The sequence below is a fragment of the Sinohyriopsis cumingii genome, chromosome 1 (genome assembly GCF_028554795.1).
Source record: "Sinohyriopsis cumingii isolate HCF-2022 chromosome 1, ASM2855479v2, whole genome shotgun sequence".
NCBI lineage: Eukaryota > Metazoa > Mollusca > Bivalvia > Unionida > Unionidae > Sinohyriopsis > Sinohyriopsis cumingii.
In genome coordinates, this window is record NC_142961.1 from 79,905,985 (window position 1) to 79,932,225 (window position 26,241).

The following is a 26,241-nucleotide window of genomic DNA, read 5'->3' on the forward strand; positions in this document are numbered from 1 at the left end:
GTCATTCAATTACTCACCAGTTTATCAATGTTATCATCGAATTGTACAGCTCGAAACGATAATGAATTATGTACGTGGTTTTCTGTGATATTTCCAAAGCTTTCAAACGAGATTTTAATATTAGTCTTTTATACAAATAAATAACCAATTAAATAAGATATTCACTATTTGAATAGTTTAAACGGATCTTGACTGAAATATTAGTATGTGCTCTTTAGTGTACATACAAACTTGTGTTGCAGATGTCAATTTTAGGGCCGTTGTTCTTTATTCCATATATAAATGGTATTGCCTGTGATATGTTATGTCATGCGAGATTATGTGCTCTTTGGCATATTCGATACAAAAATATTGATAAAATTGAAAATCTTTTGAAAACTGTTCTCGAAACAATGAAGGCCAAGTCTTACCAGTGAAATACGTTTAAACTGACTAAATAGGTATGTTCGTGAAAATTTTTGTTATAGACGTCGGGATAAAGTTTATTCCGGTACGGTGTCGGACAACATTCACTACTATAGCATAACTATTTGAAAGCGCATGTGCCAGTATTTTGCGCGAAGGGAAAGGAAGGACGAAAATAAATGTGTGTACATATCAATTGAATTTAGCGTTTTATCAGCTGACAAGATCTGAAATGAATCTAGTCACAATTTTTATTGTTTTACAGATCATTCTAACTCAAAAGTTTAATATAATTATTCAAAATATTGGAGCTTACACTTAAATATTTCTTAGACCTAACTCATTTCATAAATCTTATAAACAAAAATCTAATTAAGGTACAAGTTAGAAAGATCCCGAATGAAAGAGAGTGAGAATTCTTAGATGTTATTTTTCTTAACGGAGAGAAATGGATTAAGAAGATGAGGAAGAAACATGTTGGTCGTTCTTTAATTCGAAAAAACAGACAGCCAAGTAGAGAATAATGTGTGAAGCATTCACACTTACTGGGCCTCTCATCTTTGCTTAAGAGCAATTGGTAATGCGAAGTCTTCATAGGTAGGGTGGTTGTGTAGTCCTACAATGTAAGACATAGCACATGTTATTTTTGTTTTACTGCTTACGACCCTAATACTGCTAATAGTAGTACTGCTTACTACTGCTTTTGTTTTACTACCTTAATAACGGCCTTGTATAGCGTGTTACTATGTCGGTTGACATCGGAACGAATAGACTTGGAGACCTAATAATGTTTCCTACCTTAAATATTCTCAGCATGTTATTTTTATATATGTTTTCTAATTTCATGGTGTTTGTTTTTGTAATCATATCATTATATATGTTTTTTTATGTTATAGGTGTTGTCTAATGTTGTAAAGCACTTAGAGCTTCTAAAGATTAGGCGCCATACAAAAGTCCTCATTATTATTATTATTATTATAGTCAAAGTTTCCGGAATATCACACACTTGGCAGCCCATATCAACACTCTTCCCCAAATTGATATGCAGTTAATATACTTACTGTACTGTTTTTATCCTGGTGGAATCAAAATCTGACATTATCAAATGGACGCATTTTCATGTGCCGTTGACATAATTTGAATTTGTTTAAATTCAAGAATTTGAATTTATTAGAGAAAAGACATCAAAATAAGTGTGTGTGTGTGATTTGGATTTTTAACGTAGCTTTAACAATTTTTCAGTAATATTGCTATGATGTCTGCTTTTATATTCTTGTCTCATTAGTAATTGTTATTTTTCTATTGTTCAATTTGGATTTGGATTTTTTTAAAATGTAGCTTTAAAAATTTTTCAGTCATATCGCTATGATATCTGTATTGTGACAGTTTCTAGTGATATCTATTACTGGGGCATAATGCCGCAGACATGTAGCATAATGTTCCACCCAGCCACATTATCCTGACACCAGGCCGACCAGTCCTAACACTAACCTCTTAATGCTGAGTGCCAAGTGAGGCAGCTGTTAGTACCATTTTTATAAGTCTTTGGTATGACTCAGCCGGGGATCGAACCCACGACCTCCTGCATCCGAGGCGGATGCTCTAACCACTAGGCCACTGGAGCTGTCTCAGAACAAGTAAAGTCTGACTATAACATGACTTTACTTTGTAGAAAAGCATCATTATTGGTTGCCAGTTGTGTGAGATATTCCTGACAATTTGACGTTACAATTTTAGTCGACATCAGAGCACATTACACAGCTTTGCTGTTAGTTAGGCAGCAAGACCCTGATGCCCAAAACATAAATATCAGTGTCGAGGTATTACATTGTAGGACTGGGTGGGTGTGGTTCAGCCAAATATAACGTAATAAGTGAAAAATTATACATTGGAATATCAAATAACGGTCGTTTAGATATTAAGGTACAATTGTTTTTGCGGAAAAGGTATATGAGATAAAAAAGGGCCATTTGGTATTGCATTTTACACACAAAAGATCCAGACAATGAGATGTTATTTTAGGGTTTAACACCATTTTTCAGCACAAAAAAGGATATACATGGCAGCCACTATAAATGGTGGAGGAAGAACCCAGGAAAACCCTGGAAAGAACCACCGACCCACAAAATGCTACTGGCAAGCTTTCACATATACCCACATTGGCTGAACCCAAGACTCGAACCCACTCAGACAAGTGAGATGGCAGTGATCCTTAATGGTGAGTGCTTTAGATTACTTGGCCACTCAGGGTCGCTGAGATATTAGTGTACTATTGCATTTTAATCATTATGTTGCATGACAGCTAAGCAAGATGAACGAATGTTACAGTTTTCATATGTACTTGGCCTTGTGTAAAGTGCACGTGGCAAACACCATGATGCCATGTTATGGGGGCTACCATATTAGTCTTTATCCTGTCAACTTGGTCCATTGACTGGGAGTAATATTTCACGCATCCCTAAAACTCAAAAGCTGTCAGACTTTAAATGTTGATAGTACAGTTATTGTTGGTCCTGATAATAGCAAAGAGAATTCCAAAAGGATCCAGAAATACATATATTAAGATGATTTATTTGCTTGTTTACATTTGACTTCTTTTCATCTCTTCACTGTACATAATTCTCTAAATATTGTGGTAAGCTGCCAAAGTGTATCATCAATGTTTTGTTCATAATATATGTCTAAAGATAATTAAAAGTTCTTGCTACTAGCTAATTATCCTAAATAAACTTTATAGGTCTGCATAAATGGGATATATATTGAATTTGCTTGTAGCAGTGAGAATTGTTATAGTATGCTTTTCCACTAGTGTGTGAGAAGGCACTAACTTCAAAGTAAGAGTGACTCAGTTTAAGAAAATGACAAACACAATTACAAACTGCCTGGGTAAGATATACAAGTAGTTGCATACATTACAAGATTGTACTTCATTCCAGTCTTTTGGATGTCACGATTGTTTCTAATCACAAGTGTTAAACTGAGTGCAGCATGGTCAATCACACTGAATGTAATATTTACGCATGTATATCTATCCATGTGCTTTTCTCCCTAGGATTTCATGGTGTGTGAACTAGGCCATGTATCGGGAAAGAGTTGACACTTTTTGTACAAGTAATATGATATTAGGAGTGATTAGTGGTACTTTCTGTATTTGTGATAACTAGTTATTACGTTGTTTTGTGAATGACATTTGAACGATGCATAAATTAGTCTTTACCATTTTGCATTGTAGTCATTTGCAAAGACATGAAGTACAAAAGAAGTCAGGATAGGAGGCAGCTTAATGTTGCTGGTGATCTATATAAAGGGAGAAATATTAGACCAAAGTCTCAAATTTTGTACAGTTTGCTTTGAACCCATTATTAGGTTACCATTTAGTGACTAGACATTTAAACACCATCTTCACCAGCCAAGGTTCTGATATTTTAACCTATATCTTCACCAGCCAAGGTTCTGATATTTTAACCTATCTACACTGGCAGATTGGTCAGATATTTCATTGCTTTGACCTAGTGGCATTTGTTGAATTTCATGAGTTGCCTCCCTTATTTGTAATATCCACTTTCCAATAGCGTCTAACAGCACTGGATTATCCATTGACTGAACGTGGGTGAAGCAATTGACTTCAGAAGGATACATTGTAAGTTTAACATTGAAAGTATGACTACATACCAGAGAGTGGAAAATTGCTTATTGATGAGTCCATTCCAGTTGTGTGCTCTCCTTGTCTTCAGGAACATGAAAATGACATAGAAAACAGTTATTACAGAAAGAAACATTATTCAGCATTCCTGTAGCTGTTGTTAGTTTTATTATGATTTGATTTTCTTCTCAAAAGCTAAATGAATCAAATTTTGAAAAATCAGGAGATAGTAGATTTAGGTTGTTAACTATTTTTAAAAAATGAATCGATAGTGTGTTGATCTGCAGAACTCTCTTTTGAAAGCATTAAATTCTTGTACAGTCAGTCACTTATAAGTTGACTCCATCTTCAAGAACATAGACCCTGATCTGCCATTGCATAATGTGCTAGCAGATTAGTGTTTGTGTTGTTATACTGAGTATGCCTAACAAACTGCACAGACACAGATCTGCCAGCATGTTATGCATCAACAAAGCTGGGTCTCTGCAGTTTGTAGGTAGAATTAATTTAAAAACTCATATCTTGTAGTGCAGATATTTAGGGACAATACAAAAACACATGAAGTTGAAAGAGAAAGGCATTATTTTCGATTTCTTACCATTCATACCACTATCTACATTTACAGAAAAGTAAACAAGTCACAAGATTCAGTTAATTCTGAAAAGAGATATAATAAAATATTCAGATAGACTAATGTTTTGGTAGAAATAAGAAAAAGAAGACATTGAAGTGAATCTGAAATATATGGTTAAAGTACCTTTTTCATGTAAAGATGCACAAGTTGTATTTTAAAAATTGGTGCCCATCTTAATCCAGTATGGCCATACAGCAGCCATTTTGATAATATCGTTATCCTTAAGAATATCACAGATAGTTGCAACACAGCAATTCGAAAGAAGAAACTGACCTTTGATTCCTGGTAATTCTTTTCAACCAGTAGAGTACCTTCCAGGGACTTGTGTGAAAGTTGTTTGCCTCAGTATTTATTTGTACATAATTTTGCAGAAACTTGAAGATTCTGAAAATGGCAGATCTAGATCAGACACAGGCAATAAATCTGGATGACCTGGAGGATGAAACTGATGAGGAACAAGATAATAAACCTGTAAGTTTTTATTGCCTACTTGACAAATCTTTCAATTTGAGATCTGTTACAATCTTTATGTAAACATATTTGGGATTTTCTGTGTAAAGTTGTTGTGCAATTCATTTTGCATTTGTGAACTTTCCTTTGGGTTGACCCCATATAGCTACTATTCAATTATGGCCAGGTGGTGTGAGACCTAATTGGTCCACTGAAAATCATGTTATCTTCAGGTGAAGTTGATCATTCTGTTGGCCAATGAGAAGGTAGTATTCCATTTGGCTTAGTATGCTGTGCGAATTGTTGCTTTAAATATCATCATTGATTCTTAAATAGGTCATGTGAGAAGAGTTGTATCCTCCATTTTCATGTTATATAGCACGTGTATAAATTTATATGTAAATTGTAAATAATGATATGAGCCCCTGTGATTGTGCCCAGTTGGTGTTAAACAATAATATATACTTATGATCTTAAAATTTGTCTCCGAATACATGTAAAATAAGCATTTATGCATTAACTGCTGTCTTAATAGTTATTTTATTGAAATGCCAGTCAGTATGCAAGCTGCTGAAGAGCCAAGAAAGGAGATTTATCCATGTAATTTACTTCTCCATTTAATTTTGACATTTTAATTTTTGCATGTATGAATAATCATACCCTAGAAAACTTAGAATGAGCGGATGGTTTTAGACGCGAGCATTTTTGTTAGAAAGAATTCAAACAGACTGTGAAAATGGTTTAATTGGATCTAAAATTGCTAATATGTATTAAAAAATGTGATAATGTCAGTTCTTACTTTTCAGTGTAGCATCGATGTGGAACATTTTAATTCTAAACGAGGTTAGAATGTGCGCCTCGGATGTTGTAGGTTTGATCCCTGGCTGAGTCATACAAAAAAATCTATATAAATGGTACTAATAGCTGCGTTGCATTAAGAGGTTAGTGTTAGGACTGGTTTCAGGATAATGTGACTGGGTGGGACATGATGCTACATGTCTGTGGCATTATGCCCCAGCACTAGACATCACTATAAACTGCCACAATGCAGACATCGTAGCGATATAACTGAATTTTTTAAAAAGCTGCATTAAAAATCCAGATCACACACACACACATAATTCTAATTGATACCATATCAGATATTTAGCTTTACAGGTCATAGATTGGGGTGGTCATCTGCTCATTAGTAGTGGATTGTTATTGTTTTGCTCCTCCTAAACTACTTGGAGGGTTGCTATGTGACTTTACACATACACACACACTTTCATCCTAAGGCCTTCTTGGTCCTTAACTCATTTGGCTCTGATCCGTCTGTACGCATGATCCGGTTTCTGCATTCAATGGCTGATCCTGCCTGTAGTTGTGGTTTGTTTACTGCATACAGTGGCCAATCCCGTCTCCAATCGTGTTGTATGTGTGTTAGATACAACATCTCTGATTGGTTACAAGTGTGTTTTTTCCACGAATCAGACCAATATTAAACCAATCAAAAATGATTTTACTTTTTTTGGTGTAAATTTGAATTGTTTAGAGACCATGGGTTACTAATTGAGAGCAGTTTCACCACACACTTTCTATTCATGAAAAATTGTAAATGATGGCGGACATAAGAGTGATTTTTGGTGACTGGTTTTATCTCAAAAATATTGAGCAAGGTATGTTCGGCAGCTGGATATTTTGCGATATTTAGATTCGGACATAGAAGTTTCTGAGATTGAATCGTCAGAAGAAGAAGATGCTGATAGCAGTGATGATAGAGTTCTTGCAGATCTAGCAGATTGGAGTGATCATGATATTTCTAAAAATGTTGCACATAATTATGTAAATAGTATATAAATAAGTTGTGAAAGACTTGGACAAATGGGGGGGAAGATACATCACTGTGTAGAAAAATTCATTTGGAATAATTGCTGAAAATTTTACAACATATTCCCATTAGGTAAAAACTCTTGGGGCACAAGGAGCTAGACATGGCTTAGTGCTGCTGGGGCATAGCAGCAGTGATAATGATAACGGCGGTGGGGCTGAATGAGTTAATGAAATGCTACAGATGCTGCTTATGGCCATTACAGTGACTGTCTTGAAAATCTTACTGTTGCTGCTGCTGCTAATCTTGAACAGATGGTCTGATCAGCATGGGGTTTTCACAAAAGACCTTTGAAATATATAATTAGTCTCAAATGAAATGTTGCTGTTATGACATCCAATATGGCAGCCATGTTAATAAAATTGATACTCCTCTTAAGGCAGGGTTGGGCAAACTATGGCATGCGGCCCGCCAAGGGTTTTCATGCGGCCAAGGAACAAGTCATCATTCGCACTGACTCTGTTTATGTTACTCTGTTTATCAAATAAATGTGCTTCTTTTGAAGTTTAAGTTTAAGTTTTCAAATATTAACAACATATTAACAACTGAAAATTAATTAGATGTTATTTAGAAAAATCTTTTGGTTTTGCTATTTCAAATATTAATTATTTTACTTAATGAACTATGCAGCCCACGACAAGGTGTAAATTTGTGTATGCGGCACTTGCACTGGAAAGTTTGCCCATCTCTGTCTTAAGGGGTAAGTCATCTCCATATGGTTTTCACTGTAAGGCAGATATGATTTCCTTTTGAAGCTTTAAGTTTCTTTCTGTGGTCATTAACTAAGCCTATAAGATATAAATTCAGTATATTAGGCGGTTTTTCTTTGAGACTTGTCATTCAGGACAGGCTCACTTTTGATATTGGCTTAATTTCAATTGTAGGATAGGATATTTCAGTGTGATTGTGTGTGTGTTTAGGATTTTTAACGTAGCTTTAACAATTTTTCAGTCATATTGCTATGATGTCTGCAGTGTGGCAGTTTATAGTAATGCCTAGCACTGGGGCATCATGCTGCAGAAATGTAGTATGATGTCCCACCCAGTCACATTATTCTGACACCAGGCCGACCAGTTCTAACACTAACCTCTTAATGCTGAGCGTCTAGCGAGGCAGCTGTTAGTACCATTTTTGTAAGTCTTTGGTGTGACTTGGCCGGGTTTCAGACCCACGACCTCTCGCTTCCAAGGCGGATGCTCTAACCACTAGGCCACCGGAGCGGTGATGGATATTTCAGTGGGGTTTTTTTTAACACTTTTCTCTTTGACAAACCAGATACCTTTAAATTGCAATGTATGTAGGCATGTAGTAGTCTTTTTATAGAACCTCTGCACAATAGTCGCTTTATGTTACCAATTAAAGGTAAATTTGAAAAATATTTAAAATTGAATTACACAAAATATTATGAAAGACAAACACATCAAATAAATGTAAAAAATGAAGTACAACAATCTGTACAGCATATGGTAAAAAACTTGATAGAAATTGCCCAGTAGTTAAAATTTTTTTAAACGCCTTTCTCTTTGACAAACCAGATACCTCTAAATTGCAATATATGTAGGTATGTAGTAGTGTTTTATGGACCCTCAGCACAATAGTTGCTTTATGTTACCAATTAAAGGTAAATTTGAAAAATATTTAAAATTGAATTACACAAAATATTATGAAAGACAAACCCATCAAATTAATGTAAAAAATGAAGTACAACAATCTGTAAAGCACATGGTAAAAATTTAATAGAAATTGCTGTGTAGTTTAAAATATTTTAAACGCCTTTCTCTTTGACAAACTAGATACATTTAAATTGCAATATATGTAAGTATGTAGTGGTGTTTTATGGAACCTCGGCACAATAGTTGCTTTATGTTACTAATTAAAGGTAAATTTGAAAAATATTTAAAATTGAATTGCACAAAATATTATGAAGACAAACCTATCATATAAATGTAAAAATGAAGTACAACAATCTGTACAGCATATGGTAAAAATTTGATAGAAATTGCCGTGTAGTTTGAATTAAACTTAGTTTGTCGATGCTTTTCTATTTATCAGTATTTACGTCACTATTGTTTGAATTATCCTGTTGATGTAATAATGACTTGTAGATATTTCTATACCACAGATAGCCCATTTGAAGGTACCGTGTCAAAAAGGGTTCCCAGGACGAATCTTTCCTTTATATGAAGGTGAGTTTTTAGCTCAGGTGTCTTATGATGTGACCTTATATCCACTGTGTTATTTGTCATTTAAACTGTCATGCATCCATGAACAAATTCAGTGTTTTACCTAACTTAGTAGATTGCATTCTGGTCTGAAGACCTTTTGGGTTTGCACAAATGAAGCAGATTTGCCATAAAAGACTTCCTAGAAACGGCTTTTCAGACTTTGTTAAGTTTTGACTGAAATCATCCTGGATTAAAAATACAACAAGTTTTAAGATGATTTCTCAAAAACTGCTTGCAAATATGGCTCTAGTTGCTAAAAATAGAAAAACTTTTAAACATCTTATAAACTTCTGAACACAATTTGACCAAATTTCAAAGAGCATCATGAAGACATTGTATACAAATGAAACTGATCCTCTGTTACTAAAAATAAATATTAAACTGCTATTCAAAACCCACTCAAAGGCATGATGAACTGTCAGTTTTCTACAGATAATGCTAATATGCCATCCAATTGTACTGTCCTTTAAAGAACTTAATGCTGAACAAAAATTCCTCATATTTGGTAGGTATTCTGGCATAAAGGTGTTTGAATTTTGTTCAGATTTGACAGGTATTCTGGCATAAAGATGTTTAAATTTTGTACAAATTTGGCAGGTATTCTGGCATAAAGGTGTTTGAATTTTGTACAAATTTGCCAGGTATTCTGGCATAAAGATATTTGAATTTTGTACAGATTTGACAAAATAATAAAATAAACTAGAGACAAACAGTCATACATATAATTATGTTGTTATAAAGGATATACAATATATCAATTTAAATTATACAATTTTATATAGTGCATTAGCATTAAGTCCATTAGGATACAGAGTATCTAACTTATGAATCCAATAAGTTTCTTTTATGAGTCTATTCATGTCACCATGCACAAAATCTATTGGCATGAAAGAAAAATCAAGTAGAGAGTGATTATTGGTGTTAAAGTGTGCTGAAACATTAGAGGAAAACTGAGGATCTCTAATTTTTTATATGAAAGTGTTGATTATTCATTCTCTTAGAAACTTGTTGTAGTGTTTGTCCAACATATTGCATGCTACATTTTTTACAGGTTATTAAATAAATCACATCAGTTGATATGCAGTTAGTGTTATCGCGTAGATCAAATACCTCTTTTGTATTAGCACTACTGAAAGAAGTACTTTCTCTTATGTTTGCACATTGAGAGCACCGGTGTCTATTACATTTAGATGACGAAAAGTGTATTTTTTTATTTTCTGTCTGTTTAGTTCTGATTAAAAAATCTTGCAAATTCTTGGGTCTTCTATAAGCGAGAATTTGCTTAATTTTGAAAAGTGATTTGACGCTAGTTTTATTGGATAAATTTAGGAGACTATAATATTTATTAATTATATGACCTATATTAGGTAATGAAGGATTATATTGTATTGTGAAAGGAATTACATCTCTCTATTTTACATTCTACTGTGTTTAAAGCCTCATGTGGAGTAAAAAATTAAAAGTACAAATTTGACAGGTATTCTGGCATAAAGATGTTTGAATTTTGTACAAATTTAGCAGGTATTCTGGCATAAAGGTGTTTGAATTTTTATCAAATTTGGCAGATCACCCATCAGTTTCGCCATCATTACTGAAAACACTTCTTATCAAAAGAGCTCCACAGAATTTGACCCAGTTTGATTAAAAGAATTCTGGCAAACAGACCTTTTAAGTTAGAACAAATGATGCAAATTTGCTGTCAAACAGGACTGATGTTGGTAAAAACAGAAACACCTATAAGACAACTATTTAGAAACTACTGACCTATATGGCTGACATTGCTAAAAAAATATATGGATATTTAGACATTATCTTGTAGATTGCACAATTTGGCCAGATTTCACAGAAATCATCATGGCATGAAGACTGTTCAGTTAAGATAACTTTACTCTGAATTTATTTTCTGTATGATGAAAATTGCTTTTTGTCTGATAAAGTTTGCAATAGCTACTACAGACTAGTAAAACTAGAAGTGAGTTATGTAATTGTTAATTGCATTCTAGATATACATCTGAATAAATGCAAAAATATGTTTAATTTGTCAAGATTAACCATAATATGATTGCAATTAACAGCAAATTAATACAGTATGAAAAAAGAGATAAACCAGTAAAAGAAATCTTGCAGTGTTGTTCAGATTCAAGTGGCAGTGAATTTGTAAAATTACACAGTTGTCTTAAGTTCAAAGGTTACATCGTGTCCATTGTGTCATGATGGGTTATGCATATTAAAGCATAATAATTAGGAATAATTTATGCTGTTAACTCTTAATCAGGGGCCCCAAGTGGCTGAGTGGTCTAAAGCGCTGTCTGTTACGGATCACTGCCATCTCACCTCTGTCTTCGTGGGTTTGAGTCTTGGATTCAGCCAATGTGGGTATGTGAGAAAGCTTGCCAGTAGCTTCTCATGGGTCGGTGGTTCTTTCCGGGGTTTTCCTGGGTTCTTCCTCCACCATTAGTACTATCGTGTGCTGAACAATGGGGTAAAACCCTACAAAAACAACAGCAACAACAACAACAACTCTTAATCACTGAGACTTGCTTAGCTATTAAGAGAACTTTTCAGAGCTTCTATGGTGAGTATATATCCAAGAAGAGAAGCTCACATCATCACCAATAATGTGAACGTATTTAGTTTGTAGTACACATTCCACCAAAATAAATGAAGTTCTAGCTTACCATTTGCACATAGGAAATATAACAGACACGATAAACTCATAAGAAATTTTGAGCATGAGAGATGGTGTGTGTGCATGCCTGTCTTGCAGTTGTGTTCAGAACAGGAAACAAATCTTTGAATCCAGTGAATATTCTTTAATTAATCCTTTTAATTATTAAATACATATATATAAGGATTTCTTCAATCTTTCCTTGTCAAAATCTTCATTTTCACAGTTCAGTATTAAATTTACTCCAGAAAGAGAGGAATTTTCAAAAGCAACCATACCACTAGGAAGCTGTATGAGTTTCCAATCCCTTCTGTCTGCTTCATTTGTCGATGGTGGTTCTAGGTCATTATATTATCTATGTTAATATAGAAAACTGTTCTTTTGGGTACTTGTGCACAGTTCAACTTGTGTAATTACTTTTACATTTAACAATTTTGTCTGAGAATTTCTCTGACATAATAAAAGTAGTACACAACACAACACAACTATGCCTGCTGATTTGTGACTTTTTTTTCATTTGTCTGTGTACCAGTCTCTTCAAGAAAACATTTCATCATATTCTTTATTCCAGCCTGTTGTATACTAGCAGTCCCACAACTAAACCAGGGAATTCAAATTTTCATCATTTCTTTCATGGGATTTCCAGTGCAGGAGACATATTTGAGGCAAACAAGCAGGATATTTATCAGACACATTTACAACACAAAAAATTTTTGTGTCAATTTTACAGCTCTTTAGCCCATCCTGAGAATATATCCCAGTCCTGATTTGCATTCTATATTGTCTTAGTTAGGCATTTGCTTCTCTTTATGAGCTTCTATGGAATGATGCATTGGGCATAACGTCTCAGAAGGTGAGATGTGTGCGAGACTCCCTTGGCAACTAAGCAACAATGCATTTCCATTATCCATGCCCCAGCCCAGCTACACGATTGCATAGGTGACAAAGACTCAGAGAAAAGTGTAAATTTAGGTTAAACTCTGTGTTATTAAGAGAAACCTTAGGAATTGGGCAACCCATTTGTGCACTATATGCTGTTTCCTTTGAGTTTCGTAATTGTTAAGATTTCTTTTAATAAACACTAAGACACAATTTGATTTGTTCCAGTAGACACTTTAAATAAAAAGCCAGGGATTTGTTTGGTGATTTGATTTTAGGATGTAGCCTGAATTATGATCATTGTCTCATTTTTGAAGTAAATAAATAACAGTTGCAGCAAGAAATGTTTCTTTTTCTGGTTCTGATTAATTAAAGGAAATTCTTTCATTTTCTGTATTTTGCTGTTGTCAAAATGATCATTTTAAAATTTGAATAGAGAATTTATAACAAAAAATGTTTTACTTTAACTAGAAAAAAATGATATAAACACTGCTTTGATTTCATATTTATTTGTCAAACTGAATTTCATTAACATTGTATTTTCCTATAGATTGTTCTTGAACACTTTTTATGACATATTAGACTTGCCCATTATTTGGAATACCTCGTATATAAAATCACATGGCTGTGTCTTTTCCCCATGGGCTTTTCAATACATTGACTTGCAGAACCAATAAATTGTTATCTACTTTGTTCACTTATTTGCCTTAGTAAATCACTTGTACATGTAATAGGCAAGTAAAGCTTTGATCAGTATATAATAGGTCACTCATCCCCGATGGCTGTAATAAGTCAAGCCAGTCAAAAGGACAGAATTGGGACAACCAGATATTTATATCTTTATTTGATGACTTTGGTATAATCAGTGTTGTGTATGAATAAATCTGTTAAAAAATTGAAGTTTAAGTGAATAAAGGGAAAAAATACAGGTTTTTCTAGTTACCGTATGAAGGTGTTTTGATAAACTCTAATAACAACTACAGTGATACATTACTTTTGACAATTTTAGTGGTAGTTAGTGTGAACCTAGAATTTGTAACCTTAGTAAAAGGAGACTCACAGGATATTCACTTGTGTATGCAGAATAAACATGCATGTTTGAATGATTACAAGCAATTTATATTTCAGGGGACAATTTAATCGGAAGGCAAGATACATGCAATGTTTGTTTACCACTTAAGGTAGGTGCTCTTTGTGCATGGGACTAAATCACCAGTCTCATTGCAAATATGTACACAAATATATAAGGTGATGTACAGTTTTTAGCTCTCTGCAAAATAGATTATTGTGAGCATCTCTGATAGTACCCCACCATTGCAGCAAAAGGTTACTTCCATTCAGTTCACATTTTAAACACACACTATTATGCTGTCACACCTTGAATCATAAAACTTGGTGTAGGGATACATTTTGACGAGTACAATTCTATTCACAAATGTAGGTCACTATGACCTATATTTTATGCTTTACTCTCCAATTACAGTTTGTATTTTAACTGTTGAAGCTAGAATAATTAAACATGGTAACAGTATGCTTCTGTTTTAATACCACGCCATTACAAAACAGTCCAGCCAATGTGGGCATGTGAGAAAGCTTGCCAGTAGCTTCTCGTGGGTCGGTGGTTCTTTCCGGGGTTTTCCGGGTTCTTCCTCCACCATTAATACTGGCCGCCATGTATAGCCTATCGTGCTGAAAAATGGCGTTAAACCCCACAACAACAACAACAACAACAAAACAGTCATTTTGACCTACATTTCACATTTTACTGGCTTAGGTTTTTGTGTCCACATGGGTTGTTTCTTTATTTGCAGGCAGTGTACAGACTGTTCTTTATAGAATTGTGATGCTTTGAAATTCATGTTGTTGCTGCTCTTTGTAAAGGAATAGTTGCATCAACATGAAGTATAAACAAAATGCCTTTTTATGCTTTGCAGGTGGTCTGAAATGAAAATGGATTGGATCTAATGTCTAACATGGTCGCAGTGTTGGCCATATTGAAAATCTTGTTATTGCTACCCCTCCTGAACTGAGGATTATATTGACATTGGGTTTTCCATAAAAGATTTCTTATATGTAAATCATTCTAAACGAAATGTGCCAGTCTTATTTCCAACAAGGCTGCTCTGAGGTTCATTTTTTTAAATCATGTTATTACTTTCACCTTCCAAGTTGATATATACTTCATTGTAGCAGTTTCAGTGAAAGACATTTTGTAATATCTAGTTGGTCCTAAAAGAAAATGGTTCCAATCTGACATTCAGCATGGCTGTCATGGTGGCCATCTTGAAAATCTCGTTGTTAATAATTCTGAATAGCTTGTGATGAGGTTTTCACTGAAGGATTCATTGTGATATTCAGTTGGTCCTAAATAAAATGGATGCCAATCTGACTGTATTATTTTGATGTCTTTTGAATGAATGATCTTATTAACAACATTGCTTCCTATATTTAGTTGGTTGTATGAAAATAGTGCCAATCTGATGTTACAAAATGGCCAGAATGGAAGTGATGTTGAGAAACTTGTTAATACTATTCCTGATCGTATAGTTGCATCGAGTAAACCATTTCTGATTGTATGAAGTTTGTCCAAAATGAAAATTATGTTATTCTGGTCTCACAAAATGTCTGTCTTTGCAGCTGGCTATAAAATCACATTATAACTTTACCTCCTGATAAGATATTCCCATCAACATGAGTTTTCACTAAAAAAAAAATTTCATAATATGTAGTTGCTTCTGAATGGAAAGAATGCTGGTATTGCCTACCAAAATGGTGGCCATACAAGGCCAAGAAAAGATTCTTTCATGGCTACTTTTCCTGACAGAATGGTCATGCCAGAATGGGGTTTTCACAGAAAGACTATTTGTAATATGCTGTTGGCTTTTATTGAAATGATGCAAATCACATCCCCAAAATGACTGCCTTGGTGGCCATCTTGAGAATCTTATGTGAATGCTTCTTCAGTATGTAGCATTTCCAGTATGAAAATGATGGTGATCTGACATCAGACAACGCAACCATAGTAACCATCTAAAAATCTTGTCACTACTTCTTTTGAAGGAATGGTGGCATTGACATGGGGTTGTTACCATATTACTTATTTCAATATATCATTGGTCCTAAATGAAGATGGTGTAGGTCTGACCACCACCATGTCTGTGTTAGAGTAAATGAAATTGAAAAAATCAGTCCTGAGAAGTCAAAAGTCTCAACTTATATTTGTATTCATTGCTTTTGTGAACAAAGGACTTGTACATCTACAAATAAATTTTAAGAAAACTTGGTATTTAGACATTATTTAGGTCACCTGGCTTTGAGGCAAATGCGTTTATGGTATGGCCCAATGATTGTTTCCAGTCCATTTTCTGTTGGTCATCATTTACCAAGTACCATTCTGGATGCCATGTTTTTCATCCAGTTCTGATAAATCATGGGATATAAGTTTATATCATCAATAAGGGACAGTCATGCATATTAATAGGTGATCTTTTATCTAATTGGCTGAGCTTGTTAAAACTCTGGAAGCTAAATTTCTGATATAATTTTGATCAGATTTACAATATATAAATATGTAAATGCTTATACGATCAAGCACTTGGACAATTTCAATAATCCACAAATATTAATGAGGTGTTCTTGCATCTGTTTGGCTGAGCGTGTCACTAGTATATAGTCTCTGTTTCTGATCTGTCTTTGAACAAATTTGGAATATATGGTTTTATCATCAAGATCTTGGACAAGTTTTATAATGGGCAAGATCCACACATATTAATGATGTGTTCTAGCATCTGATTTTGCCAAGCTTGTTATCACTCTAGAAGTCCTATTTCTGGTCCTGCTTTGATCAAACTTGGCATGCAGGCTTAATTATCAAGGAATTGCATGAGTGAGATCCACGCATATTAATGAGGTTTTCTGGTATCAGATTGGATGAGCCTATTACCACTCTAATTACTACATTTCTGATTGGTTTTGAGTGAACTTGGCAACAGTCTTAATCACCAAGATCTTAGTTGGTATATTATGAGTAAGATCAATACAGATTGACGGGTGATCTTGCTTCAGATTGGCTGAGCTTGGCCACACTTGAGTGACTCTTGTCTGACCATATTTTTTAAAAAACTTAGTAAGTAGACTTGTATCATAAAGTTGCTCAGTGAGCTTGAAAATGAACAAAAATTTGCAGATATTTATCAAATTTAGCACAGTAAGATTTATATGTTCTGTAATTAATTTGATTTCATTTTTAATATACTTCCTCCTTTTAAAGGGAAGCAAGGCAAGAAACCCATGGTACTATTTAAAAATATGGATTTGAATCAGCCATACTGAAATTTTTGAACAACATTGAAACTTCTTATGGAAACAATTTTCATCATCTTTTCAGATTCCCTTTCAACACTGAATGTCTTGCCAACTCTTAAAACTGACAACTCATCAATATCCCATATCTTACAGAAACATGATTTGCTTACACAGTTGGGTGATTCTGTATTGTTAGTTGCCTAGTCATATGGGTATTAAGAGTAATTAAAAGGCAGATAAAGCAGCCAAACCTGCCCTGCAGTCACTTGTTTCTGAAAGGAAGATTCCATATTTTGACATTAGTGGTTTAAATAATGACCATATTCATTATACTTGGCAAGATGTGGGGAATGAAAACTCTACAAACATCCTTGAAAACATCAAAATCCAGTACTGGAGAGTGGCATCCCTCATATAGAACAAGTCATAATTGTGAGCTAGGGATTTTCCATATTAATATTGCTTTAATCCTTGCAAAGAAGTTTTAATAGTCTATGATGATAATAAGTCAGTAAAATCAACAGGATATAAAGTTTAGGAGATGGTTTACATAGTCTTTGTTCCTTCAGTTCTAAACGAAATTGTTTAGTGAAATGATCAAATATTAATTAAGCAGTGTGGGTGATATCTTCCATTCCATGATATCAGGTTCAAATTCAAAGGCCATGACAGATTTTGATACTGCTGTTTGTGAACTTGTTGACTGAATCATAAGGAAATATTTTTTCTACCAAATTTGGTGTGTTGGAGTTTGTTAGGAATATCTGATGTGACTTAAGTGTTCAGCAGTTAAAAAGAGTAAAGGTATGGAAGAAATGGGCTACTTATAAATTACTACAAATTCTGTTCAACCATGTATCTTCATTTTGTTATAATTTTGCAGGCACTTTCTCGAGAGCATGCATGTATTGAGATCAGAGGAGATAATCATATGATCTGTGACAAAAATAGTCGTAACAGGACTCGGCGAGGGAAGGTAAGGGTAACTTTATTTTGTTGTAAGTGTCTGAAATACTGTTATGCTGCATTAACATAAATGTATAAAGGAGAAAAATTACATATATAACAAGCCGCTGCTTAATGGAAGAGAACACTTCTCCATTTCTTGTTCATATACATTATCCACTCATAATATGTTATTAGAACATTCACTGTATCACAATGTATCCTTCTGCCACAAAAAGACATTAATTATGTCTTACTGTTTGTCTGACCAATATATATGTTCAGATCTCATCTGCTTGCTGAGATGGCAGCTGGAAAGAGTTGTTCCCCCTTGGAAAGATGGATCTGTGCCATTTCCTGATAATTATTAGTTACTATTTCTGCTCATGCCTTGGCAGTACAATCACACATAGGGCCTCATAGAACCCCTCCACACAGACAATTTAAATGGTTCTGTTCCAGTGTATATTCAGCAACAGACATCTGATTTGAGATCTTATTTTTCTTTAAAATATATATAATGGGTCGTCTGCAAGGAGAGATATCCCATTTCATTAGGTTTAGGGGTCCCACAGTATTTCAGAAGGGAGAAGTTCCAGTTTATGTCTTAAAAAGAACAGCCACATTTTCTTGCTCTGACTTATAATTTATTAAATAATATCTCCATTAGTTGAAGAAACTTTGCTGAGAAATTGTTTAACCAGATATTGTTTTGAACACTTGTGACTTTTTAATTCATTGGAAGTATTGAAGAGAGAAACGTACGGTAATTTTGTGTGGTCACCTGTGTTGTATACACACATATCTGGTTATTGTTTGTATTTGCATATTTCAGATGTTCCTTTTGCCTGAGGTCCGATATGAAATCAAGCACAATGACACATTAATGTTTGGAGATGTGAACTGTGTGTACCTTGTTGGATCCCAGGTTAGTACTGTCAGATTGGATTGAGGATTGAGTAGATCTATGCCAGATATATCATTGTAATTAATGAAGACGGATTTCTGAAAATGAAAGAGGATTATTTTCTTTCCTGTATAAATATTGTATATATTTAGTCATATGGTACCAACAGTGTGATGTTTTAATAAATGGCAAAGCTGCAAGTTAAAACATATCCTTTTTGTACCACAAAATAGAATATATATGGTATTTATGCAGAAAAATTTTCTTTTTATTAAATTGAAATCATGCTTTGGATTAAATCAAAACGTAGAAGATTAAACTACCTTTTCAGTAACCCAGCCCACCCCCCTTTTCATAAATTCGCCTCATTTTATGTGGGCTGATCATATAAATTACCTAGAGGCCCCGGGTGGCCGAGTGGTCTAAAGCGCTCACCGTTCCGGATCACTGCCATCTCACCTCTGTCTGCATGGGTTCGAGTCCAAGGCTCGGCTAACGTGGGTACGTGGGAAAGCCTGCCAGTAGCTTCTCATGGGTCGGGGGTTCTTCCCAGGGTTTTCCAGGGTTCTTCCTCCATCAGTTATACTGGCCGCCATGTATAGCCTATCTTGTGCTGAAAAATGGTGTTAAACCCTAGAACAACAACAACAACAACATATAAATTACCTGTGACTTATGATAGTGGTAGGATTATGATGACTTAGTCGCAATTAATTACATTTTGAAATTTTGTACCCTAATTTATGCAACTGAACAAGTCTGATTTGGCATCGTATCACAGCAGGTTTTTCTTTGTTAAGATGGTAAGGGAAGGAAGGTAACTGCATAGAGAAGTGGATGGCATCGACTTAGATTTCATGAGCAAAACTAATTTCCATGTTAGGAAAGGTAATGCAGTTTACACTTTGTTCCAGATCACTAAGTGGCATTTATTTGTTCTAGCTCAACAAGTGCTCGTTTTTCTTGCATATTAAGCTTATATAAACTCACTTATAAGTTGAGTCCAATTGCAAACTGCACAGACCCAGATGTGCAGGCACACAATGTACTGGAAGATCTGGGTCTGTGCAGCTTGTTGGGAATAATCAATAGAACAAACAACAAAGAGAACTGGCAGACCAGGGTCTATGTTAATAGCAATTGAAATCAACTTATACAGGAGTATATATGGTGGTAATAAGAGAGCAGTTGCTGTGTTAATGAAATAATTTATTGTTTTTAGGTGAATGATGGAGATGACACGGGTTCAGAGACAGAGTCTGAGTCCATGTTCCATACAGTCCCAGATGAGATTAATGATGATGAGGTTCCTATTGATAGGATCAAGGTGGTGACCCCAAAAGGTTCTGCAGACAAAAAGGAGCTTGTAGATCTGAGTGATGCCAGTAGCGATGTGCTGGAACCAACACAGGTTTGTTACATGCTTTCACTCCAAAATATAATATAGCTTGCACTAATATTTCTGGGGGCAATCTCACTTTGGTCCCATATGTCCATAATTCCATCTCTGTCTGACCCAAGAAGTTTTTTTAGCAAGATTTCATAAAAACTACTAAACATACACAATGCATATTCTCAGTAGGTTGCAGGCAGTTGCTAATAATTGTTTTGTATTAATAGTTATATATTTTACTGAACAGAAAGGTCAGCTTAGAAAAGATAGGAAATTTGCAGAGTTTGGCCTTAGATGAAAATGATACATATATGACATCTATATGGCCACCACAGCATTCATCTTGAAAATCTTGTTTTTCCTCCTGATAACCACTCCAGTGGCCTAGTGGTTAGAATATCCCCTCACATGCAAGAGGTCATGGCTTTGAACCCCATCCAAATCATACCAAAGACTTATAAAAATGGTACTGACAGCTGCCTCGCTAGGCACTCAGCATTAAGACGTTAGTGTTAGTACTGGTTGTCCTGGTGTCATTATAATGTGACTGGGTGGGATATCATGCTACATGTCAGCGGCATGATGCCCCAGTGCTAGACATAACTATAAACTGCCACACTGCAGACATCGTAGCGATATGACTGAAATTTTTTTAAAAGTTACTATGGGTGAAATGATACATCTATGTTTCATATTGATATGGTTCATGATACAAAAGTTTTCGATATGATACATATCGATACACATAAGAACTTGATGGTCTTTCCATCTTTGGAAGGTAGGTGGTGCCCTTTCGTGTATGTTGACATACTTGGTTGTATTTCCAGTATGCAAACTTCAGATAGACATATAGTTATCATATATTTATATGCAATTCTCATTGATGAGAAGATAACAACAATACTTGCAAACCGACTACTTGTTGGTTGCAGTGAGTTTTATCCAAGGTTTTAGGCCTTATAATGGTGGCTCCATTTAACTCCCTTTGTTTTGGACACCAAAAATGATTTGAAAACATTACCAATTTTGTGTCAGTTACACTTGGAAGACATTCAAAAGAGAAAAAATAATGCAATTTCCTTGTGCAAAAAGAACTGAACTTCTTCAACAATCAGCAAAAGATCTACAACCTGCTGTCTCCCATCTTCCATTGTTTTGCTTGGCTCATGGAAGATACAGAAAATTATTCCATCCTAAACACATTAGTTGCATTGTTCTTATTGAGATGCTCAGATATTCTTAATCTCATACCTTCACTGGAAAATTTATATCTATAAAATCAAGCTCCCCCAGATGATGCCTGTGCAATCTGAGACATGACATCATAGTCCTTTATGTGTTATCTGAGACATGACTTCATAATACTTTGTGTTACCTGAGACATGACTTCATAGTACTTTGTGTTGTCTGAGACTTGACTTCATAGTACTTTGTGTTATCTGAGACATGACATCATAGTCCTTTATGTGTTATCTGAGACATGACTTCATAATACTTTGTGATGTCTGAGACATGACTTCATAGTACTTTGTGTTATCTGAGACATGACTTCAGTACTTTGTGTTATCTGAGACTTGACCTCATAGTACTTTGTTTTATCTGAGACATGACTTTGTAGTACTTTGTGTTATCCATGGTATGATGGATAGAAACCTAAAGTACCTTTACTGCCATACATCCCTGGTAATCGTTTAGAGATTTAAAATGTGAAATGTGATAGAGTTCTAATTTTCGAATTCTTATTTAAGGCATAAAAGAGTAATTTTAAAAAAAATCAAGATGGCGAGTCAAACCATCTCTTCCATATTACATGCTTTTATGCTGCTTAATATATAGCAGATCAATGATGGATGTACAAATGTCATTATTTCAAAAAGCCAGGTTTGGTATGTATTTTCAGTAAACAATTTTGATGGTCTCTCAACAAAATGTTACAAGCCTAACCTTCTCTTGTATGTGCAACAACTGCCTTCAGGCTCTTTTATCTTAATTTCCTTTTTTTTTTCATATAAGAAACTTTTTAAATGTGTAATGTGTTTGTGCACTGGAATATTTTTTTAACCCTGGATTAACGTGCATGTAAATCTCTTTATTAATTTTGAGTGAAGTATAATTGATTTTATTTTGATTGGCTGATTTCAGCAGCATGATACTATATTTGACCATACCAATGGCATGGCCTCACATTATTGTTAATGGCACTGCAAAATAGTCATGATTATATGGCAGTTCACATGATGGGAAATTATTGTTTTCTGATAGATGCTAGCATGTTTCAGAGGCTTTATCAGTTACAGAAATATTGAACTCATTTAAATAGTTTTAAGCCCATATCTGTTTACTTTTGACTCTGCTGAACAATCTCGTAATTGTAGTTGCTACATTCTGGGTCCTAGTGACCTCCTTTTTAATAATCCAGTGATTTAGTTATGTTTTTGTTTTCTTTTACCTCAACTTCATTGACATTTACCAAATTTACTATAATGATTCTTGATAAACACATTCTTTTTGAGTATTAATATTTAAAAACAAAAGTAGGTCACAGTGAGTTACTTTTCTTGCTCCATTGTTCATGTGATATTGTCAGATAATGCATTGGCAAGGCAGGCAGATCATATCAGTCTGAAGATTTCTTGCTGGATAATATGATTGCTCTAATCCTATATTTATAAGCATGTATATACTGAAAATGTAGTAAGGTACCAATGATAACAGTCTCTAAATAATGAATAGACTACACACACTCACACACTTTTCATCTTGCTATATTATCCAAACTTTCCCCATAACATTACAGTAATTGAGATTTCATTCATCTTTATAGCCCAATATTGCAGTAGCAAAAGGAAACAGAGGTCGACCTGGCTTGTTTGCTGTTGATATGGGCTCAGAACAGTCTTGGAAGGAAGACCAGCACCTCACTGTAAAGGACACCCCGGCAGTGGGCAGAACTAGGGCAGCCTTTAGTGAGTGAACTTTTGAGGATGAATGAATTTTAAAGAGGCTTAGATAAGTAAGCTATTTACAAAAGCTGATATGGATGTAGATATGCTATTGGTTGCCCAGTTATTTGCTGGCTGTATCATATAATCAGGTGCAATAGCTTAACAATCAGACCCATTAGTGGTTTCACATTTGGCAGCCAACTGTGTTAAAGCTGTACTAAATAATCAAATGTAATGACTGTACAATCAGACCCACTAGTGGGCACCCATGTTGCAGCCATCAGTATAGTCAGGTGTGATAACTTAGCAGTCAGGCTTGCCAGAGGTTCCAATATAGTAGCCAAGTGTATAAAGTTGTCAGGTGCAATAGCTCAATAATCAGACCCACTAGTGGCCACCAATTTAGCAGCAAACTGTATAAATAGTTAGATTTTGTGTGAGAGTATGTGTGTGCTTGTGCAGGGCAGAATATTTTTGACAATCCATGGATGTTCCTGGGTCCAGCTCCACCCAAGATTGCCATAATCAAAATTTGCTTGATATACATTATTGTTCAGATCTCCCACAATGCTTCTATCTAACCATGCTAATGGAAAAGTGTCATACACGTTTACATGCTTATTTAATCACTTTCAAGATCAGGAAGAAAAATAAATCTTTCATATTTCATGTTTATCTGATTTTACTTCATTGTAATTCAGGTTATTATTGATGCTATTTCAGTCCTGTGTTTAAACTATCCGGAACGTAATCCATGTGGGAATTTTCTTTAGCCATGACAAAGCAAGCTAATAATAACATGCAACATTTGTGATTTACTTTATTACTTAAACTTCTGATATTTGTTTTGTGTTTGGACCATGGCTATTTATTCGAGAAAAATATGTATGAGACAACATTGTATGAGCTGTATTATCGACCTGGAAGTTGATGTATTCCTTCAGCATTTGGATCACATCATCTGTTTCTTTGAGACAGAAACGTTTCATCCATAGGATTGACCTCAGAGTTGCAAATGATTCCTTTAGCTAAATTCATCAACAGGAGCAACTGTCGTATGTTCTACAGCGAGTTCATATTTTTACAATAGACCATTGAGTCATAGTAATACTGGATCATACTCATCAAGTGTGTCAATCCAGATATGAAAGGTTCTGTATGTTGTTGTGTTGACAGAAGACAAAAATTCCTGGGTTTTGTTTCTTCAAAGGTTCATCTTGAGGGCTGGTAATATGGACTGGTTAATTAATCAGATAATGAGTAGTTAATTAGTGTGACCTCGTACCAAGAGCAGTTATGTGGAGATACACCTCTCCCTTGATAAATCGCGCACAACGGGATCCACAAACATAGACCGCAATATAATCGAGGCGCAAGTTACCGAGAGACCGCCAAAAATTTTTAAAAATATCTTTGACATCAAGAAAACCGTGGCGGAGGGGGCGGCATTAGGGAACTGGGCTGTTTAATGACTGAATCCTCATTTTACAATCCCTTTGATATTGATTTTTAATAATGCTCTTTTGCTAATGAAGTTGTTATTCTGTTTAAATAACATTTTTTCCCCTCAAAAAATCTAGCATATGAAAGATCGTTCCAACTGGTTTGAACAACCATCGCGTGTACGCGAAAAATCTGTGTATTACATCATGGCTTTTTGTTTTCTTGATGAGTCTGGTTCCTGTAATGGTATTTAATAGTATCTTTCCAAATTGGTAGTCCACAGTTTGGGAACTAGACTAACTGTTGTTACACCACCAAACAAGATTCCTTTTCTTTCAAAAACACGTGACATTTATTTCATGACATGTCTACTTCGAAACTCAATTTTTTATTGTTCAATTAGTACAATGTTAATGTCGTGATTTCAGTGGAAGTAATAATGAAAGTTCTTATCATCCCAGAAGATATCTCTAAGTGCCAGTTCAAGAATTCTCTCAAACTCGCTTGCCCACAATGGTCCGTATCTGTGAAATCAAGGTCTTTATTTTACAAAGTATTCTTTTCGCTTTGCTGCCTTGTTATCTTTGATCACAGTTATGAAAGAGTCGGTTAATTTAAGGTGGTTTCTGTTACATACACAATAACATTTATTACAGTGTTCTATTGATCAAATGAAGTGAGTTCATATGACCGAGGCCGCTAGATTTTAAGTTAGTTCGATATTTGTGCCTTTTAACTTTTCTTTTATTCCACTTCCTTTTCTTTTTATTCAAAAGACATAATTAACGTGATAATGTAAAGGAGGCCAGCTTTTAATTTAGCGCAACAATACACCAAATACTTCCGCAAGTCAGTTATCAAAACACGTTCGGCACTTAATTAGGTTCTCAGAAACGCTCGCAGACATAGCTGTTACGGTAGATTGCCGCATTTTATGTTTAATTACAAGAGGACACATTGCACTTATGACGATTACACTTAAAAGGAACTAAAAGATGGAACTAGAACACAAATTTCAATTGATAAAAAATTATTTAATTTGTATTTATTTATTAAAGTAATGTACTGCTCAGCATAAGTGACATTTTCATTGATCGAAATTTCCTTACATATCATTAATTGCAGTGTACTAGGAATGTTGTTTGGAAAAGAAAATGTAAAAAAATGTATGAGGTATTTTTAATTTTGATATTTCATAGTGTTGATTAAAATTTCCAGGTCCTATCTACCGTTTTCAACGACAAAACGAGTGATACATCAAAGCTTTCGTTACCAATTTTGATCGAGATTTTCTTCAAGTTCAACAAATAGGGATACATTTTTGGGTTTATAAAATGGGGTCCACACCTGATACCGCGTTATAAGCGGGTTTGCGAGTTATCGAGGGAGTGGTGTAATTCAGTCACTGTGCTATATCCCAAGGAACCATTTAATCATCATGGTTGTGCTGGAAAATATATATATTGATTCCTTTAAAATTATTTACATCATTTTTTTAAATAATACTTTTGGCTGCCCAACCTAGCTTT

The 26,241-nt window shown here is 34.7% G+C and overlaps 1 protein-coding gene across 5 annotated transcripts in view; it reads left to right on the forward strand.

Annotated features, from left to right (window-relative positions):
- The first annotated feature begins 544 nt into the window (after positions 1-544).
- Positions 545-26,241, forward strand: part of LOC149807205 (uncharacterized) — a 63,026-nt gene continuing 37,329 nt past the window's right edge. For 2 of the 5 annotated variants that reach the window (XM_089963483.1, XM_089963515.1), the window contains exons 1-8: positions 545-586; positions 5,054-5,153; positions 9,125-9,188; positions 13,903-13,955; positions 17,963-18,055; positions 18,860-18,952; positions 20,154-20,342; positions 23,149-23,290. In XM_089963483.1, coding sequence (XP_089819609.1) covers positions 5,073-5,153; positions 9,125-9,188; positions 13,903-13,955; positions 17,963-18,055; positions 18,860-18,952; positions 20,154-20,342; positions 23,149-23,290 — 715 coding nt within the window. In that variant the 5' untranslated portion in view covers positions 545-586; positions 5,054-5,072. Of the gene's footprint in view, positions 587-798; positions 1,029-2,192; positions 2,624-5,053; positions 5,154-9,124; positions 9,189-13,902; positions 13,956-17,962; positions 18,056-18,859; positions 18,953-20,153; positions 20,343-23,148; positions 23,291-26,241 lie in introns of those variants that run through there. The other 3 variants (XM_089963491.1, XM_089963498.1, XM_089963507.1) reach the window with 3 other exon arrangements.